The sequence below is a fragment of the Schistocerca serialis genome, chromosome 3 (genome assembly GCF_023864345.2).
Source record: "Schistocerca serialis cubense isolate TAMUIC-IGC-003099 chromosome 3, iqSchSeri2.2, whole genome shotgun sequence".
NCBI classification, from domain to species: domain Eukaryota; kingdom Metazoa; phylum Arthropoda; class Insecta; order Orthoptera; family Acrididae; genus Schistocerca; species Schistocerca serialis.
This window is the reverse complement of record NC_064640.1, coordinates 656223420-656245814: the sequence shown is the minus strand read 5'-3', so window position 1 is coordinate 656245814 and position 22395 is coordinate 656223420. Positions and strand designations below refer to the sequence as shown.

Here is a 22395-nt window from a genome sequence, read left to right as displayed (position 1 = left end):
TTTCATTTAATTTTAGCTGAAAAGCTCTTCATTTTACTGGAGTTTCATATATATTCACAATTATTACTATTGAAAATCATTATTGGTTTCCTTTGTTCAATTTTATATTTCAGGATTAGTGTCATGATTATGTCGTTTGTAGAAAACATCTTCCTTCTACTCATTCCAGGATTTTTTATGTTATGCACTGTAATGTCAGTGAACCCGGACCTTATCAACAAAATTTTCGAAGTTGTTCAGGGATAGTTTCGGGGTAATTCTGTATAAATGACCCACAATCTCCAGTAATCTTTTTTACAGGGTAATACTTTACTTATGATTTATTCCATTTGTTATCCCAATTACTTTTGTTTCTGTGAAAATACCTTCACAGCAGAAATGTCCGTAATATGCAAACACTAAAACATAAAACAAAGAGTAACTCCGATGAAACACACATACTTTTATCACAATGTGTTCTATCTGGTCTGTCAGTGTGCAGTGCAGTACGTAACAAATGGCAGAGCTGTTCCCAAACAGGTACTGTCCAAAATGTCAACCACCGTGATCACAGCAGGGGGTACAGTGATGCACCAGCAATTATCTTGTACACTCAAGAATCCAAGGAGTTTGGTGTACACTGTACATGGATACAACAATCCTAACAATTAGGCGCATGCGTCAACCACAGACTCATCAACTATCGAAATTCGCTTGACTGACAGAGACTGCCAACAGTGGAAGAGGGTTGTAAAGTGTAATAAGCAGACATCTCTCTAGACCATCACACAGGAATTCCAAACTGCATCAGGATCCACTGCAAGTACTATGACAGTTTGGCAGAGGTGAGAAAACTTGGATTTCGTTGTTGAGCGGCTGCTCATAAACCACACCTGATGCCAGTAAATGCCAAACAACGCCTCACTTCGTTTAAGAAGTGTAAACAATGGACAATTGGACAGTGGAAAAATGTTGTGTGGAGTGACAAATCACAGTACACAATGTGGCGATCTGATGGCAGAGTGTGGGTATGGCGAGTGCCTGGTGAAAGTCATCTGCCAGTGTGTGTAGTGCCAACATTAACATTTGGAGGCGGTAGTGTTATGGTGTGGTCGTGTTTTTCATAGAGGAGGCTCACACACCATATTATTTGGCATGGCACTATCACAGCACAGGGCTACACTGATGTTTTAAGCACCTTCTTGCTTCCCACTGTTGAAGAGCAATTCGGGGATTGCAATTGCATCTTTCAACACAATCAAGCACCTGTTCATAATGCACAGCCTATGGCGGAGAGATTACACAACAGTAACATCCCTGTAATGGACTGGCCTGTACAGAGTCGTCACCTTGATTGTATAGAACACCTTTGTGACATTTTGGAAGGCTGACTTCATGCCAGGCCTCACCGACCAACATTGATACCTCTCTTCAGTGCAGCACTCCGTGAAGAATGGGCTGCCATTCCCCAAGAAACCTTCCAGCACCTGATTGAACATATGCCTGTGAGAGTGGAAGCTGTCATCAAGGCTAAGGGTGGGCCAACACCATATGGAATTCCAGCATTACCAATGCAAGGTGCCACGAACTTTTAAGTCATTTTCCGCCATATGTCTGGATACTTTTTATCGCATAGGTCGGCCTGTATGCTTTTGTGCTGTACATGTCCCTTCATGTTTCCACTTCACTATCAGATCGGAAACAATGGACCTAGGGATGTTTAGGAGTGTGGAAATCTCACATACAGACGTACAACACAAGTGAAACCCAATCACCTGACCACATTCAAAGTTTGTGAGTTCTGCAGAGCACTCCATTCTGCTCTCTCATGGTGTCTAATGACTACTGAGGTCGCTGATATGGAGTACCTGGCAGCACAATGCACCTAATATGAAAAATGTGTGTGTTTTGGGTGCGTCTGTATACTTTTGATCACATAGTGTACTTTACATGGCCATTATCTTCCATTCTAACATGAAGGATCCAGTTTCAGTAAACGCCTATGTACAGATGCCAAGGTACTGTTGCTGCAGGAACATCTCAGTATAGTGCTGCTCTTCAAATACATCAGTGAAGCCATACATAAAGTGCATATCAGTCAACTCTTATTAAGTAAACCTACCAGCAATGCTGTGTATCACTGCTAAGATACAACTAACCCAAGAGAGAACTGAACAGTACCAAATGTAAGCTTCACAGTGAAGACATCAGAGGGCATTACTGTTTTAAAAAGCAAGTACCACCTGTGAATGGAACAAACTTGTTTGCAAACGACACACACAGCACATACTATTGACATTTATATGGCTGTGCAGGTATTTTCAGTGTGATAGAGACATGAAGATAAATTGTTGTAAGAAATCAAATGATATCCAATTACTCTGTAATGAGCCATTGGAGCTTCATACTGAAATACTAAGAGAATATCTCTACACAGACTTTAAGGAAGGAAGATTGGGTGTAACGTCCCGTCAACACTGAAGTCATTAGAAATGGAGCACAAACTCAAACTGTGTCAAGGATGGCGAAGGAAATCGGTCATGACTTTTCAAAAGAACCTCCCAAAATTTGCCTGGAGCAATTTAGGAAAATCACAGAAAACCTAAATCTGGATGCCCGGACACGGGTCTGGATGATCGGCCTCCCAAATGTGAGTCCAGTGTTCTAACCACTGTGCCACCTTGCTCAATGAACAGTCTCCAAAAATTCTGAAGGAGTTCCCTGTATATTGTTAATTGGATTGTACTGGCAGTTTAACCACCGACAGCCTTCATCTGCTAGCAGTTTTTTCATACTGGAGCAAGTATTGGGGTTGCTTATGAAGGTGCAACCATCTGAAAAATGCTCTGATCCTGTTGTAAAAGGAGGTATACAAATTAAAAAATTGAGCATGACAAACACTGTAGAACAGTCGTATAGAAATTGACAACAGTTCATGCCTGACTGTGTTTCAAGTTGTGTAGTCTGCTAGTTTTATTTACACACTGAAAGGCAAATTGTGAATTTTTGGATGTACTATTACACCAGTATCAAAGAAATACTTCCTTGAAAGAGACATTAGTGGCACTGAAACCTGGGCTTACTGCCATCAACCATAAAGTGTGAGCAAGAGATTATATTCTTCAGTAATAACTGAGGCAGTCGGACACAATTATTTGCAGGAAATATTATGTCTGTTTTTCAGGATTAAGCACAACATATATAATGAAAAACTATACACAACTATCATTTATAGATCTCTTACGTATTCATCACCACCATACAGTAAAATTACTGCCGTAATTTTGCAACGTAACAACCCCACAACTTGTATTAATTTACGTCAGGGGTAAAGGAGAGTAAGTTCAGTCACCACAACATCGACTAAAGACCATGTAACACACACACATTACTTCATTTATAGAAAGAGGGTGGCCGTGCTACTGCAGCCTATGTGCCTGGTAACCCAACCTAAATCAATTAAGATGTCTATCAGGCTCCTGGCCTTTTTTAACAAACAAAGCAACACATGGGTATTACAAATATGGTCTCGAATCAAACTTGTGGAATTTAGACATACATCTCTTAGCTCTGAAGTACTGAATTAGGTTAAGATGTTTTTGTAGTTCAAAAAGTCAAAAAGTCACGAATAGCATTCTATCACCTTACATCAGGTTATACAAAAGTTGAGAGTCAACAATACAAATTTGTTTTATAGTATAACTAGCTGAGTAGTGAGCATTTCCAGGGTATGTATTTATTCCAATTTTCTGTTAGTCCATCTTTTCCTCCCCATTCTCCCTCTGCCCATTTCCCCCTCTCCCTTATCCGGAGCCATCTCCTCATCTCCCCTTCTCTTGCCACACTATCACCCTCACTCAAATATGAGGCCTGTGGTTCTAACCCCCCCCATTACTTCTTTCCAGATTGTAACTAATATATATCAAATTTTGTTGAAATTGTCCCAGGGGCTTTTTACCTGTGGTTTTGCCCACTTCAGCATGTCAAATAGGTATATTTCCACATGTATTTCTAAACACACTGTACGTGCATGTCTAGTGAATTTTGCCCTGCAGTTTCATTTTCATAGATCTCAATGTTTATGTCCTCTTATCTCCTGAAGTATGTGCTGCAGAAAGATATAATTTTGTCACTACGCCAGTGGTATACGTGGCTACTGACTGTAATATGTGTTGTGAATACCGTTATTACTAAAGAAGGAATAAATTAAAATGCCATAGTTCATAGAGCAATTTTACTGCCAGAACAGTGAAAATAAACTTCTGTTTTCATCACTTCAAGGGGGCTGTCAGTGGAAAAATGTTTGAAATAAAGTGTAAAGTATGTTGCACAGCACTAAGTGCTCTCATTCTCTAATACTGCAAGAATGAGGTACAGGTATTCAGGCATCGTACGCTACACTTCTTTTTCACCCCTACTCGCATCCCTTTGATATATAAGTGATTCTCACCCCCGCAATGATTATTTCCAGTCAGTGACATGTGTACAAAGTTTGGTCACAATTGGTCCAGTGGTTTAAGAGAAGATGTAGAACATACGCACATATGAGCATATGTACATTCACTGTTATAATTTGTATGGCTGTATGGATTCATATATTTAGAACATACATATGTGTAAGATATGGTGAAACACAACAACGCCTTGTGCAGGCAGCTGCAATACATAATTTTTCCACTAAGGTTCCATCTGAGCAATCCTTATAAAAGGATTACTATGGTGCAAACTCTGCATCGATCTTGGGAATGAACTAAAGTAAATAAAACATAACAAAATGAATGTTTCACTCAACTGCACTTAACTGAGTCAAAGGAGGTCACGGTACTACACTGATGTGAAACAGACAACACCAAGGTTGCGACTCAACAATCTTCTACAGAGGAAGTGAAATACTTTTTAAAGACAGAACGAAAGGCAACAAGCAACTATGTGCATCCTAAGGATTGTGTGACAAATACCAATTTGTACTAGGGTTGAGCAACATATCAAACCGTAGCTTCCGGATTGTAACTGGCTGAGTGTGCCATTATGAAGGATCACCTCAGGGTTAACCTTAATCAAGCACTGTGGTATTCAAATCAATGTGATGATTACTTTTTATGATATTTAAAGTTTCCAGAATGTATCTTTCACTCTGTAGCACAGTATGTGCCATTTTTAAACTTCATCACAGCTTAAAACTCTGTGTCATTCCAAGATTAGGCAATGCCCTTACCAACTGAGTTATCCAGGCACGACTCATGACCAGACCTCAGAGCTTCAATTCTGCTGATATCTTTCTTCCACGAGTGCCACTCCAGCAAGTTATACAGGGGAGTTTCTGTGAAGTTTGGAAAGCAAGAAAGAAGTAGTGGCAAAAGTGAAGCTGTGAGGGTTGTTCGCAAGGTGAGACTGAGTATATTAGTCAGTAAAGGCACTGCCTGCTAAAGGCTATGTTCCAAGTCCAGCCCAGAATATGGTTTTAACCTGCTATCAAATTTCTGCATTTTGAAAGTGATGAACAACAACGTAACACAGTTATTAAACTGAAAGCATTTTTAGATACAGCTCACCGTATCTGAAGAATTGACAAAATGTCTTCAATCACATTAAGCAAATTGTATTTAATAGCTTGAAAGTGGACTCGACCCAGATTACCAGTATGAGCTCCAGGGAAGTCTTTATAGGCCCTCTGCTGTTCCTTGAACAATTTAGGAGACAATCTGAGCAGCTCTCTTAGACTGACTGAATATGATGCCTGTCATTTACTATCTAGTAAAGTTATCAGAAGATCAAAACCAATTGCAAAATGATTTAGACAAGGTACCTGTATAGTGCAAAAAGTGGCCATTTACTCTAAACAATATAAAGTGTAAGTACTAAAAGGAATCCATAGATCGCACCAACTTAAAGGATGTCAATTCAACTAAACGGCTAAGGATTACTATTATAAAAACAACTTAAATTGGAATGATCACACACAGGTAATGCTGAGAAAGGTGAACCAAAGACTGTGTACTACTAGCAGAACAGTTAGAAGATGCAACAACTCTATTACATAGATTGCCTACACTATGTTTGTCCATCATCTGATAAGAGTATTGCCATGCAATATGGGATCCTTACCTAGTAGGAGTGACAGAGAACATCGATAAACTTCAAAGAAGGGCAGCTGGTTTTGTTCTGTCACAAAATAGGAGAGAGAGTGTCATGCCTGTAACACAGACAAGCTGTGATGGCAATTATTAAACCAAAGGCATTTTTCAATCACCAACTTTCTCTTCTGAATGTGAAGATATTTTATTGATGCCCACCTACATAGGAATAAATGATCACAAAGATAAAATAAGAGATTGTACAGTAAGAGGTAAGTGTTCATTTTTCCCACATGTTATTCAAGGATAGAACGGTAGAGAAATAGTCTGAATGTGGTTCGATGGAGCCTCAAGCAGTTAAGTGGGAAATGCAGAGTAGTGTTTTGCATGTAGCACATGATCTATGGAGCAATTACCTAATTAGCAAATCATGTTCTAACACAAAATCAATTAGCTAATTAAAAAGTAAGTACATCCATCTAGTACTCCCACTATGAGAGTAAACATCAGTGTAGGTCAAAATCATAAATTTCACTTTCAAAATATTCTATGTGTATGACATGTAATTTCAAAACACTGAGGTCAGAAATGAAACATTTCACTCACCAGATTTTACAAGCGTTTGATAATAAGATAGTGCCAGTTCGTACACTCTATGACCTATCTAAGGCATCTGACAGTGTGACTTACAATATTCTCCTAGATAAATTGAAGTTATAAGACTGGTGGTATAACCAATCAATGGATAATGTCCTATCTAACCAAAAGACAGCAGAAAGATTCACTTAGTAATTCAACCAATAATCTGGGGACATAATTTTGAGTAAGGAGAAATCATGTATGGGATTTACCAAGGCTCAATCTTTGGTCCACTATTAATCTTCATATATGTAAACACTCTTCCATATAATATACAACAAGCAGAATTAGTTCTTTTAGCAGACGACACTAGTATTGTAACCAATTCTAGCGTACATACAGAAACGGAAGAAATGGCAAATAAAATTCTTAAAAGTATCACTGACTGGTTTTCTGTGAATGGTCTCACCCTCAATTTTAGAAAAAGGTAACATATTCTGTTCCGCCCATCTAGAGGTACCACACCAATGATAATCACAACACATGATGAGGCAATAATAAATAGGGTGGAAACTTCATTAAAAATTATTGCAAATCTTGAGGAAAGACAGATCAGTAAGTTGACTTATTTTGTATATTTTCATTCAATAATGTCATATGGAATAATGTTGTGGTATGACTCATCTTTAACAAAGAAAGCCCTCATTGTTCAAAAATGTGCTGTAAGAATATTATGTGGCACTCTCTCATGATCATCTTGTAGACATCCATTCAAGGAGTCTGATTACTGCTTCAGAGTATATTTATTCTCTCATGAAGTTTGTTGTAAATAGTTCACTACAGTTCAAAACGATCAATGATGTACATAATTACAATACCAGAAGGACAAATGACATTTATTCTTCCACATTAACGTTGCCTTCAGCACAAAAAACAGTGCACAATGTCATAACAAAAATTTTTGATTCACTTACCCAGCAATATAAAATATCTGACTAACAGCAAAGAAAATCTGAAAACAAACTGAGAAAGTTTCTCCTTGACAACTCTTCCTATTCCATAAAATAATGTGTAAAAACATGCTCGGTAGGACCTATTAACACACAACATGTTTATATCTCTCTTCTTTTTTGAAAAACTTAGAAACGTTCAGAATGTAACCATATGTACAAATTAATCTGTGGTATGGATGTAAAATGACTTGTTCCACATCATTATGACCTATCGTGCAAAATAATCCATGGAACAGGAAACTAACTAAAAGTTTTTTTGATTGGTTCTAGGTTCATATAGAATAGTTTTCTGGTGCAAATTTTTTCTCTCTCTCTCTCTCTCTCTCTCTCTCTCTCTCTCTCTCTCTCACACACACACACACACACACACACACACACACACACACACACAGTATTCATTGTAAGGGTAATATCTGGCTTTCATCCTAGAACAAAGATATGAGCATATGGAATTGGTTCCCACATATGAGTGGCTTGAAGACTTTTTTTCTGTGATAGGACCGCTATTATTTTCTATATATGGAAGTGATCTGGCAGAACAGGGTGGACAGCAATCTGCAGTTGTTTGCTGATGATGCCGCGCTGTATGGGAAGGTTTCACAGTTGATTGAATGTAGGAGGATAGTAGGCGACTTAGACAAAATTTGAATGGCAGGTAGCTCTAAATGTAGAAAAAAAGGTAAGTTACTGCAGACAAATATGAAAATCAAACAGGTAATGTTCAGAGACAGCATTAGTAGTGTACTGCTTGACACAGTCACATCATTTAAATATCTGGTTGTAGCGTTGAAAAGCAATATGAAATGGAACCAGCATGTGAGAACTGGGGTAGGGAAGGCAAATGGTTGACTTCAGTTCATCTGTAAAGGAGATTGCATATAGGGAACTCATGCAACCTATTCTCAAGTACTGTTCAAGTGTTTGGGATCTGCCCTAAGTTGGATTAAAGGAAGACATCAAAGCGAATCAGAGTCAGTTTGCTAGATATGTCACCGGTAGGTTTGAACAACACCCAAGTATTACCGAGATGCTTCAGGAACTGAAATGGGAAGCATCTGTGGTGTGAAAGCAACATTCTTTTTGAGAAACACTATTGAGAAAATTTAGAGAACCACCGTTTGAAACGGACTGCAGAATAATTTTACTGACACCAATATACACTTCGCATACGGACCACGAAGATAAGGTATGAGAAATTAGGGCTTATATGGAGGCATATAGGTAGCCAGTCGGTTTTTTCCTTCACACTATTTGAGAGTGGAACAGGAAAGGAAATGGCTAGCAGTGGTACAATGGACTCTCCACAATGCACCGTATGGTGACTTGGAGAGTATGTCTGCAGATTTAGAACTTCGTGTGAGCAACACATTAAAAAATTTCTCACACTAAGAACAGCTTCATAAACACATTTACTCTCTTATGTAGCCTGTTGTGAAGAAACAGGTACTATTTAAAAACAGTGGCAGCTTACATAAACAGAACACTACGGAAAAAAATTGCCTACATTATATACACCTTAACCTTCCTCTTGCCATAAAAGGAGCAAAGTACAAACATATTTCACCACCTCTCTTGCAAATTTAAAGTGCTGACAGATAATAAAAATTTTAAAAAGAAACAAAATCTTCTTCTTCGTTTATTTTCACCCCCAGGCTCCCATGCTGGTGAGATCCATCGCATCATCCACCCACCTTCTTCTAGGTCTCCCTTTCCACCTAGCAGCATGGATCATACCATTCATCATTTTCTTTTGTATTCTGTCCTCTGCTATTCTCTCCAAGTGCCCTAGCCGTAATTTTTGTTGTGATTTCACATAGTTTACTATATCTCTCCCTTGCTCACTGCTACAGCACATCCTCCAGACTTCTTCCTCCCTTACTGGGCCATAAATTTTATGTAGTACTTTTCGCTCAATCATTCTTTACACAATTTTGTCATCTTCTGTCAGTGTCCATACCTTTGACGTCCATGTAACAACTGGGCAAACTAGGGCGTTACCTATTACAAGTTTTGTTCTTCTTGTAACAAGGCTGTTTCTGAAGAGTTGTAAATATATAAAGTAAACTCCATTCCCTGCTTGTATCCTTTCTCTTACAGCCTTTCTGATGCTGTTATCATTTAATATTAATCCTCCCAAGTAATTAAAAGAGGACACTCCTTTCAAACACGCCCCATTTATATTTAAATTTTTGTGGGTTCTTCTGACCTCTGAGTGTATCATTACCATATACCTTGTTTTATTTTCCATTTACTATGACACAAACTTTAATGATTCTTTTTCCGTTGCCAGGTACGGTTCTTTAATTGTGTTGGCATTTCTTCTTACTACTGCTACATCATCAGCATATGCACGTATCTTGCTAGTGTTCATATATATATATGGTGCCTCTTATTGATCTTATTTACCATGCTGTGCAGGGCTATATTAATTAGAACCTTGTTTCACTCCTTTATTAAATAAAAAGCTTTCACTTGTCCTGTTAAACATTTTTACTTTAGCTCCTATCTTTCTCCTCTGCCCCTACCCCACAGATGAATTCATGAGGAGACTTAAGTATGTGGCTGTGCTACATTTATCAGATTTTGTTGTAGATTAGGATTCAAAATTCAGATGTATAAATGGCCAGCATGTCAATATGTTTTCAGGGAGAAAATGTATTTTATTTGTGAATCTGAGCCATTCTACAACACATGACATTGAGTTGACACAAATATGTTATGTGTAGCATGCATAATGACTTAACTAAACTACACCTTTCAGAAGGATGACTGGAACAAATATCTCTTCAGTGTTTCAACATAATAATAACATCACTAATGACACATGTCTCTACACTACGCAAATTATTATGAATTGTTTGGAAGAGCATACTTCCTATTGTATGAAAGGGTATCCTCCAACTACATTCATGCATGCTATTCATGTTCTATATTAATGGCCTTGTAAATAGTATTAATAGTAACCTCAGGCTTTTTGCAGATGATGCAGTTATCTATAACTGCAGAAATATTTAGTCAGGCGTCAGTAAGGTAAGTGGTGCAAAGATTAACAACTTTTTTTAGATAATTGGAAATGTAAACTATTTACTTCACAAAATGACTACAATGTCAATTATTTGCAATTGGAATCAATCAATTCATACAAATACATGGAGGTAACAATTTGTTGGTAAATGAAATGGAATGACAACATAGGCTCACTTGTAGGTAAAGCAGTTGATGGAATTCAGTTCACTGGTACAATACTGGAAAAATGCAACAACTACAAAGGATACTGCTTACAAAGTACCCTTAGTAAATTGGTTGGCAGCTCAGTTGTTCCATAGATCATACTCACAATAAATGTTACAATGTGGGATGTGTCAACAGAAAATATACAATATGAGACTTAGTGGCTGCAGTATGTTTGTAGCTACATGTCTTTAACATTACATACAACAACCAGACCATCTATGGCTTGAATTCAGGACAACTCAGCAACCTGAAGATGTTCAAAGAAATGATGAGATGATTTTCGTTAATCGTTAACATGTCTAATTTAAGCCAAAGGGGCCATGATCTCATGAACATTCTCTATGAGCCAGATGCCATGTTCTGACCTTAACCAATGGTTCCCTAGATGACAACACTATATTTAAGAACTCTGTTGAGTAATTAATAGGACAGCTCTTACTGCTGAGCAAGTTGACTATGCATGTGTAACAGATCACTACCATGAATTTATTCTCTGGCAGCTACCAAATGGTGTACTTATTCAGGCAAAAGAACTAACTACCTGGGGTTTCCTGCATTTAAATATGGAAACTCAATGCTGCCATTATCTACTACCCTCCCAGCTGCAAATTTAAATTATACTTCATATGTACCCACATATGCCATTTTGTAAAAATTTTTGTCACATATGGTAGTGAATCATCGATAGTTACAGAAAATTTATGTACTCAGAACACAACCTTGCCATTACTCCCCTTCAACCACCAATCAAAAACTCTACCTCTTTAGCACATTCCAGTCACATTCAGATTTGTTCCATTTAAACTCCAAGACAACATCATGCTTCTTATTTACTAGATATGAAACATATCATTGGTGAGCTTTCCCCTCTTTCCATAATGCTGCACATTGTGTGAAAGTATAGTCCGGAGCATAGCATCAATTCTTCTGTTAAATCAAGAAAGACACCTACTGCCCTCCTCAACTTCTCATCTATCACTGCAAGTGTCTCACACATAGGGAAATAAATTGTATTGTTTAGCATCCTACCCTGAAACCAAACAGGAAGTTTAAAAACAAATTGTATGTAAGTGATGTTTAATACTCTTACACATAGCCTTTCCAAAATTCTTCAGAAACACTGGTAGTAAGAAAACTGTCTACATAACCTCCTTATAATTTTAGTGCTTTTAGGCATGTGTATTCTGATGTGTGTACAAACAGATTACATTGCAACACACACACAGGTGACTCACGAAAGTACAATGCAACAATATTTTTGAGCCTGGTATTTCATAGCACCTGTGTCAGCGATTACTCCTTAGTGGTTCAACAATTAATGTTTTCCTTCTTGTAATCTGAAGCTGAATTTGACTCAATACAATTGAAACATCAGCTTGTGCAAGTTCTGTCTACTTACTGGTACAAATAAAATGTTTTATAATTCACCAAATACTGACAGTAAACCATTATTAAATATACTACACAGTTCCAGTGGACAAACAAGTTTTATTAGATACGAGGAACATGACATGAAGCTTGGTATTAACAGCTACTTCTTCCATCTGAACTGAAATCCTCACACAGAAATCACATATTCAACTAAAGGAAATCTTGGTATTTGTTCCCTATGTATGTTACACTGATATAAGCATGTCAAGAGGCAAAATCACTAAGCCGTTCACTTTCTTTACTATAACTTCTTTACATATACTGAAGAAGCAAGCTCACTGAGTTGAATGTCTTCCCAATTTTCACCCCAGATACTACGTACCACTGTACTAGCCTCACCACCCACATTATTAGGCATTATTATGCTGAAAGACAATACCAGTTTCTTGTCAAAGAAGGGTTCAAATCAAATAGACCTAGTTGGCAGTGGTTCTTCTTGCCTCTACAAATTCTGACGGTAAAGTTAAAATTAAACTGTTAGTCTCTTACATCATGCAGTCTGGAGTAAGACTTCAATGATTTGTATACACATAAATGGACAACTATTCTCACCTGGTCTACGTAATACAAATACATACCACTATCTGAGTACAATGAAGATAAGATTTCAGATCTACTCCCCAGGTGGAATGTTTCAAAAAAATATCTGCCATACCCAGAGTAATAACTACAGTTACATAAACAAGCGGACTGTTCATAAGATTTACAGTCAATTTCAGTTTATAAACACCAAGTGGTACTATCATTTGAGTGTCATATGAATAGCTTAAGTTATTTAGAAATAATTAGGACATAACCCTGAAATTGTTTTCATAATAGAGTATCTGTGCACCTATGCTAATAAAACATGTTTCTTGCAGTAGAGATGATCCAAAAGTTAACTTATCTGGTTAATGTCAACTGACAGACCATTATCATGAAAGGTGGTGGTATAGTTAAGGAACTTGCCTCAGATTTGGAAGTAGTGGAGTTTAAATCTCTTCAATCCCTCTGATAAAGATTATCCACAGTAACTTGAATGATGTAACTAGTATGATGGTATGGTTCCTTCCAAAAGACTAAAGCTGATTCCTTTACACTTCCTCCAACAACTGAGGCGGTTCTTGACAATCAACAATAATTTGAACCCTAACCATCCGATTCCATGCGAGCAAATCTTTAGAATAATAATGACTAACCTCTATGGCAAACCTTAATGGTTAAAAAGCCAAGCAACAAACCCCATAGAATGAGATCACAATATTAATCTGGAAAACTAATATAGCACTACAGTTTCTACAAGTACAGAATGTCATTCCATCATGCTGCATGTACAGAGGTCACATACACAGTTTGAATATTACAAGTACTAGATCTGAAAATAGGTTGCTAATTATATCAACTTCCTTTCCTGGAACTTCTTTTGTGCATTTTCTAAAATACTTTAAGAACATAAAACCTCTTAAATTTGTTATCTTCTGCCTCCTTGTGACATCTGACTGACATGAAGTACAATAATCAAAATTTACATCCTGGGGAAGCTGAGAGTTGGTTTCACAATTTATTGTCTGCTTTCCTACAGTTGAAAAGAGAAAACTTATTGAAGGTCTACTTGGATATTTTCCTTCTCTTCATTCCTTTATTTGAAAACCTTTCATTAACATTGTATCCATTACTAAGTAGTGATACAGTACTAGAACAACAATGTGTAATGTACAACTCTTATTTAAACAGCAGGACAACAAGAATACTACAACACCACATTTACATTGTTTCTGACTGAATCTATGGTCAGTACATCATAATATGTAAATAATAATAATATTTATAAACATAAAACATCAAGGCTCTGATAATGTCTATTCTATTTAACAACTCTTTTACCGTACAGCTAAGAACTGAGCTATTCTTATATATAGTCCTTTGGTATGATACATGGTGAGCAAAGTGTAACACACACAAAAAAAACACCATGCAATTGCAATGTCTTCACAAGAAAGAAATGAGAACCAGTGTGGAAAAGAGGATTTTTTTCATTTGGGGGAGGGGAGGGAAGGGTGAGGTGGTTCGCTGTGTAGCATTTTGAGAGAGATTAAGAAATATTTTATAGTCTACATTATACTCTGCAAACCACTGTAAAGTTCATTGCAGAGGATACTTTCCATTGTACTAGCGATTAGAGCTTCTTCCTGTTCCATTCACGTACAGAGTACAGGAAGAACAGTTGTTTAAATGCTTCCGAGTGTGCTGCCATTAATTTAATCTTGTCCTCGTGGTACCTGTAGGAGTGATACATGGGGGTCTATTCCTACATTCACCCTTTCATGCTAGTTCTTGAAACATTGTTAGTGAGGTTTCTCAGGATAGCTTGCATCTATTATGAGGTGTCTGTAGTTCAGGTTCTTTGCACCTCTGACACTCTCCCCTGAAAGAAAAACTTGTGTTTGTGCTGCTCTCCTCTGTAGGAACATATGTTCAATATCCCTTGCAACTCCTATTCAATATGGATCCCAGACATCTGAATAACATTCTAAGATGGGTCACACGAGGGACTTGTAAGCAAACTCCATCATATACTGACTGCATTTCCCTACTTTTAAACCAAAGTCTGCCAGCTGCATTCTTACAACACAGCCAATGTGATCATTTTATTCCACATCCCTACAAAGTGTTATTCTGAAGTACTTGTACGAGTTGGTCAATTCCAGCTTCGGCTTACTGATAGGGTCGTCAATGGATACTGAGTTTATTCATTTTGCAAAAATCACAATTTTACATTTCTGAACACTTACAGCAAGTGGCCAATCTTTGCACCACTATCAAGATGTGACTGAATACTTGTGTAGCTTTTTTCAGACAACAGTCATTATAAGTAACTGCATCAACTGCAAAAAGTCTGAGATTACGATAATACTGTCTGCAGGGTCATTAATATACAACAAAAAAAGCGATGGTCCCAACAGACTTCCTTCGGGCTCATCTGGGCATGAATCTCCATCCAAGATAACATGGTGTGTAATCCCTACCAATAAATCCTCAAGCCAGCCACAAAATTAGCTTGACACCCCATATAATCATAATTTCAATAATAAGCGTAGGGGTGGTAGTGAGCCAAATGTTTTTTTCAAAACTGAGAAATGCTACATCTTCCGGACTGTATCATCCATGACTTTCGCGATGCCATTTGAGAAAAATAGGAGTTGGGCTTCCTAAAGAAAAAGTATGCACCATCTCCATCAAACACTCAGGGTAGAAGGTGAGTGCAAGGCAATTTAATTGTGCTGAAATTCTAATCGAAAAGTTTCTGAACGTCAATTAAGACTGAATATACAGCGAGATGTCGTAGTCACTGGACTCCGTATATAAGGTCTACGTTAAACGAAAACAGCCTAAGCGCAATAGCATAGAATAACTTATCAGAGAAACACAACTAACAACACTGTATAGTAAACAATTCGTGTATTGCATTACGGCCGTGTACAGCACATAAGAATAACACCATACACAAACATTCTCCTAAACGCAATAAAAGTAACATCAAACGGATGAGCGGCGTAATGTAAACAGTACCCTCATTATGACAAATGTCATAAGTTCACTTCATAGCTTCAGTCTACTGGCATATTGTACTACAATACAGAAATGCCTCAGCTTCCCTTTTTATCATATAACAAACAAATAGTAGCGCTAAACCAGCGAAAAAGCAGTTTATAAACTTCGTAATCACCGCAAAACACTTGCAACCCCTGACATTCCATGTAAATTATGCTATCTTTCTCAAAAACTTCTTAATTACGTAAGAGATATACAACGATCTCCAGCCGCTTTCTGCAACTCGTAATATGTACATTAACAAGGTTTAACATTCAGGACGAACAAGAAACACCGTAATTAAATACGGTTACGTTAACATTTTCTGTACAGCATCCTGTTGACACAACAGTGGTCCACTGAAAGTCTATAGTCACTTCACTTACCCAGAAATAATCACCAAAATCGACCGTCATGGTAAGGCAATACCCATCACATAAACAAATCACTCACAACGACTGACAATGACCCCCAACACACCCATACAGCTGTAATATGGCGACACCCCCCTCCATACAATTTTTCAAACCTAGATGCAAAGATAACACTGATTGTGGTCTTAGTAGCAAGACAAAGATGTTTGAAAATCGCAAAGAGAAGTTGGTATGTTTTTCATTTAACACGACAGTAGCATCATTAATCACACTTATTTATTAGTTGCCATGAAGATATATATAATAAGTAAATGTGTTCCAAACACCTTGTACCTCGACATACCTGCAAAGTTTATCAGAGTTTCCAGTTTAAAATTGTCTGGTGATTGTGACGTACACATGTCCTTAAACTTGGCGCCAGGTACAAAGGCATATTGTAAAAAGGAAGCGCCTGCTATTTGGAGGCATTAAACGATCGACTCGGGTGGGTCCCTTGCAACAATGTTTTGTTATGAAAACTCTGTGTATATTTCAGAATTTTGAACTATTGTAATAAAATATGCTCTGCAAATAATAAAATAACGTCACGAACGAAAAAGCTTGAAAATGTGACAATGTGGCTCAAGAGGACTTGTGTGGGACGTGTTCCCTAACTATTTCTGCAGGGAGGCAAACACAAAACTGATCCATAAATTGGCACAAAACACCGATTTTAAAACTACACAACAGCTGATGAGGATTGTCTGGTATATAACGTCACATATTTTGAGAGTTACCGTATTTGGACAGCCTGAAACAAATCTCGTCCGAATAAACGGAAAACTGAGTATCCAAATGTCTCGGAATCGTTGGAATTAGATTAGATTAGATGTGTCTTTCGTTCCAATATATCCATATTCTCTCTCGCATATCTTCAGGTGTAGCTGGAACGTTTTTATAAACAATGTCTTTTACGAATCCCCACAAGAAATAATCCAGAAGCGTCAAATCTGGCGAATGAGCCGGCCACGACACATCTCCGTCCGCATCCAATCCAACGATTTGAGAATTGTCTCTGCAACTCAATTCTATCCATCAGCGAAAAATGTGCAAGACACCCATCGTGTAGATACCACATTCTGTTCCTTGTTACCTAAAGGTACTTCTTCCAATAACAGACCTAATGTTTCTTGCAGGAATGTGGTGTACTTCCTACCATTAAGATTCCCTTCAATGAAATAGAGGCCTATAATTTTGTCATCCGGAATCCCACACCATACATTCACGAACCAATGTTTTTATGTGCAACTCTCAGCAGGCAACATGGATTTTCAGTTGCCCAATAATGCATGTTATGCAGATTAACATTTCCAAGGTTTGTGAATGTAGCCTCATCAGTGTGTAAAATCATGTGCCATTGCTCTGAATCTGAAGTTGAGCCCAACGGCAAAACTCAATGCGACGCTTACAATCCGTACCAGTTAATTCTTGGTGGAGAGTGACATGGTAAGGATTATATTTATGGCGATGCAGAACACGAATAACACTACTCTGGTTTATGCCATATTCCTTTGCAATTCAGTGCGAACTAACACAAGGATATCGAACCATAGTGGCAAGAGTACCAATTTCCGTTTCCTCATCAGTAACTTTCCTTTGCCAGGTATGTTTCCGATGTGTTAAAGATCCAGTTGTTCTCAATTTATCATACACATATTTAAATGTACGACGTATAGGGTGAGTACGTTGGGGATGTCTTTCAGAATATAAGTCTCTTGTTCTTCGAAGGAATACATCATTCACATTCGCTTGATACGAAGATTCTACTATTACCGTTCCTATTACTGTAGTATTACGAAACCGACGAATGGTGTTTACATCTCAAGGGCACATTAGATGGTTATGCCGTATTCGGCGAATATTTACTATTTGCACGGTACACAAGACAGAATTGTCAGAGCATGTGCTTTGATAAATGCTGAACTGATAAGGAATACCACTCAATCCATGATAAGAAGATTGCAGCATTGCATTGATATCAATGGTCATCACTTCGAACACCTTCTGTAAATGGACGTTCATGACACCTTTTTGACCCTCATTTACAAAGACTTTACTGTTACACATCATTGGATTAATCTTGATAACCGCTCTCAGAAAATAAGTACCAGACTATAGCATCCCTTAAAAAAAAAAAGCAAAGCTGACCTTCATAACTCTGACATGACCCCACCTAGCAACAAAAAAACCAAGGTCATATTATGGCCCCCATTGTCCTATGCAACATTTGTCTCACAAACGTTTCAGTTACTATCATACTTTTTGAGTTATTCTAGGTGGCAATAGTTAGCGACTCACCCTGTATACAAAAATAATTTTACAACAGTTATTTAGAATGAACACATTACTGTACTGAGTTTGCATAGAAGATAGATTGTACATTATTTGATATTAGTCATAACACATACACATCAGTTGGTTCTACTAAGAAATTTGTAAATGGGATGGAAGGAGCTCGCTACCAATAAACCTCTTCGGTTCCTCTTAAACAGCATATGGTTGCTGGCAAGTTATTGAAAATGTGTGTTCCTGAGGAAAAGTTTCTGCTCCAAAACAAGTGACTTCAAATATTTGTGGAGATTATTCTTATTTCTAGCAATGATTCCATGAACTGAGTTGTTGGTTTGAAAAAGGGATGTATTTTTTATGAAAAATTTCATTAAAAAATAAATATATTGAGAAGCAGTACTTAGTATCTCTGGTTCCTTAAACAAGACTCTGCTGGATGTTCTTGAGTTCACACCACGAATGATTATTATTACAGGTTTTTGTAGAGCTAAAACTTTAACTTGACTTTATGAGCTATCCCACAAAATAATAACGTATGATACTATGGAAAGAAAGTTACCACAGTATGCCACCTATTTTTATTTTTGTATCACTTATGTCTGACAATATGTGTACTGCAAATAGATATTTGTTCAGGCTCTTCAGCAGCTCTGTTGTATGCTCATCCCAGTTGAATTTGTTATCAAGGTGTAAAACCTAGAACTTAACATCGTCATCTTCTTCTGTCCGTTTGTCATCATATTTTAAGTATGAACTGGTGGGAAACCTCTTAAAAGTTCTAAACTGCACGTAGAGTCTTTTTTCAAAGATTCATGGTAAAGAATTCGATAGGAACCATTTATTAATGTCCATGAAAATTTCATTACATGATCTTTTTAAGGCTATACTTGATTCGTTATTTATTGTAATGTGTGTATCATCTTCAAGCTAAACAAACTGGACAGTTGCTAATGTTACAGATGAAAGGTCATTGGTATACATATGAAAAAGTAAGGGCCCTGAAATGGAACCTTGTGGGACACGACATGTAATCATACCAGATGGATGATGCCTGACAGCTTCATACATATCTCGTTCGTAATGACACCCTTTATTTCCTGTCAGAGATATGGAATTTGAACCATTTTGCGGCATTTCTTATTAAAATGTAATAATCTTAATTCCTTAAAAGGATACTGTGATTTACATACTCAGTTTCCTTTGGCAGCTCACAAAATACACCAATAGCCTATAATTTACAGACTAACGAAATACGTGCCTTCTCGCTTTATGTATAGATAGCCTTGGCAACTCTTTGGAAACTCAAACTATGGCTTAGGAAATGCATCATTTGCTGTCAGATGATCAAAATTCCAACTCTATATTATCTTTTCTAAAATTTTCAAAAATGCTGGAAAAAGTGAAACCAGATGGAAATGTGACAGTATCTCTTTAGTCTCTTTCTTAAAGAAAGGCTTTACTTCCACTTATTTCAAACGTTAAGAAAATTTTCCACTGACAAAGGACAAATGTAAATTAGCATTTATGTAAATTAAGTATACAATACTATATTCTACTGTAAAATCGTATCTATAAAGACATAGCTTGTACCAGACGATTTCTCATCCAACAGCAATGTTGTCTTCAGATAAATTAAAGGATCTGATTTGATTTGATCTGATTACACAGATAATTTAAACTAAAAACACACTCTTTAATTAATTTCGTTTATATTTTATCATAAGCACTAGAATTTTTTTATTTTAAAGATTTTATGTTAGGTATTATGTCTACTGATGCACTCAGGGTCTCATTTACCTTACTGAAGTTATTTTAAGGACATGTCTGAGATGTTTTAGCAACACTGCACTTATTTGTTACCAATGTTCCATTTACCCTTAATACTATCAGCTCCTCTTAATGTCTGGTTCTATCAATATCCTCAATCACTATATTCCATATTGTCTTTATTTTGTTACCAGTATCTGACATGATTACCTATTTCTCATAACGTATTTGCTTTAATGTCTGTATTACTGTCTTTAATATTTTGCAGTTTGTCTTGTAATGAGCTATAGTCAATACTACAGCTGTTTCTGACTGACAGATACAGTTTTCTTTCGGTTTTACAAGATACTTTCATTCCAGAGTAAAACGTTCATGTTTCAGTTCCATACAAGGCTACACTAGATATACACTCCTGGAAACTGAAATAAGAACATCGTGAATTCATTGTCCCAGGAAGGGGAAACTTTATTGACACAATCCTGGGGTCAGATACATCACATGATCACACTGACAGAACCACAGGCACATAGACACAGGCAACAGAGCATGCACAATGTCGGCACTAGTACAGTGTATATCCACCTTTCGCAGCAATGCAGGCTGCTATTCTCCCATGGAGACGATCGTAGAGATGCTGGATGTAGTCCTGTGGAACGGCTTGCCATGCCATTTCCACCAGGCGCCTCAGTTTGACCAGCGTCCGTGCTGGACGTGCAGACCGCGTGAGACGACGCTTCATCCAGTCCCAAACATGCTCAATGGGGGACAGATCCGGAGATCTTACTGGCCAGGGTAGTTGACTTACACCTTCTAGAGCACGTTGGGTGGCACGGGATACATGCGGACGTGCATTGTCCTGTTGGAACAGCAAGTTCCCTTGCCGGTCTAGGAATGGTAGAACGATGGGTTCGATGACGGTTTGGATGTACTGTGCACTATTCAGTGTCCCCTCGACGATCACCAGTGGTGTACAGCCAGTGTAGGAGATCGCTCCCCACACCATGATGCCGGGTATTGGCCCTGTGTGCCTCAGTCGTATGCAGTCCTGATTGTGGCGCTCACCTGCACGGCGCCAAACACGCATACGACGATCATTGGCACCAAGGCAGAAGCGACTCTCATCGCTGAAGACGACACGTCTCCATTCGTCCCTCCATTCATGCCTGTCGCGACACCACTGGAGGCGGGCTGCACGATGTTGGGGCGTGAGCGGAAGACGGCCTAATGGTGTGCGGGACCGTAGCCCAGCTTCATGGAGACGGTTGCGAATGGTCCTCGCCGATACCCCAGGAGCAACAGTGTCCCTAATTTGCTGGGAAGTGGCGGTGCGGTCCCCTACGGCACTGCATACGATCCTACAGTCTTGGCGTGCATCCGTGCGTCGCTGCGGTCCGGTCCCAGGTCGACGGGCACGTGCACCTTCCGCCGACCACTGGCGACAACATCGATGTACTGTGGAGACCTCACGCCCCACGTGTTGAGCAATTCGGCGGTACGTCCACCCGGCCTCCCGCATGCCCACTATACGCCCTCGCTCAAAGTCCGTCAACTGCACATACGTTTCACGTCCACGCTGTCGCGGCATGCTACCAGTGTTAAGGACTGCGATGGAGCTCCGTATGCCACGGCAAACTGGCTGACACTGACGGCGGCGGTGCACAAATGCTGCGCAGCTAGCGCCATTCGACGGCCAACACCGCGGTTCCTGATGTGTCCGCTGTGCCGTGCGTGTGATCATTGCTTGTACAGCCCTCTCGCAGTGTCCGGAGCAAGTATGGTGGGTCTGACACACCGGTGTCAATGTGTTCTTTTTTCCATTTCCAGGAGTGTAGATACTCTAAGAAAAGACTACTTAACACTTAAATATATATTCTATGTTAACACAAATTTCTTTTCTTTTGAAACACGCTGTTGCTATTGTCAGCCTACTTTTGATATCCTCTCTACTTTGGCTATCATCAGTTAATTTACTGCCCAAATGCAAAGCTCATCTACTTCTTCTAGTGTCTTGTTTCCTAATCTAATCAACCAGCATCGACTGATTTA

The 22395-nt window shown here is 38.4% G+C and overlaps 1 protein-coding gene across 2 annotated transcripts in view; it reads right to left on the bottom strand.

Annotated features, from left to right (window-relative positions):
- The window catches only part of LOC126470537 (F-BAR domain only protein 2-like), a 302833-nt gene extending 286437 nt beyond the window's left edge, over positions 1–16396 (bottom strand). For both annotated transcript variants that reach the window (XM_050098467.1, XM_050098468.1), the window contains exon 1: positions 16267–16396. In XM_050098467.1, the coding sequence (XP_049954424.1) occupies positions 16267–16296 (30 nt within the window). In that variant the 5' untranslated portion in view covers positions 16297–16396. The remainder of the gene's footprint in view (positions 1–16266) is intronic.
- Between the last annotated feature and the right edge of the window lie 5999 nt (positions 16397–22395).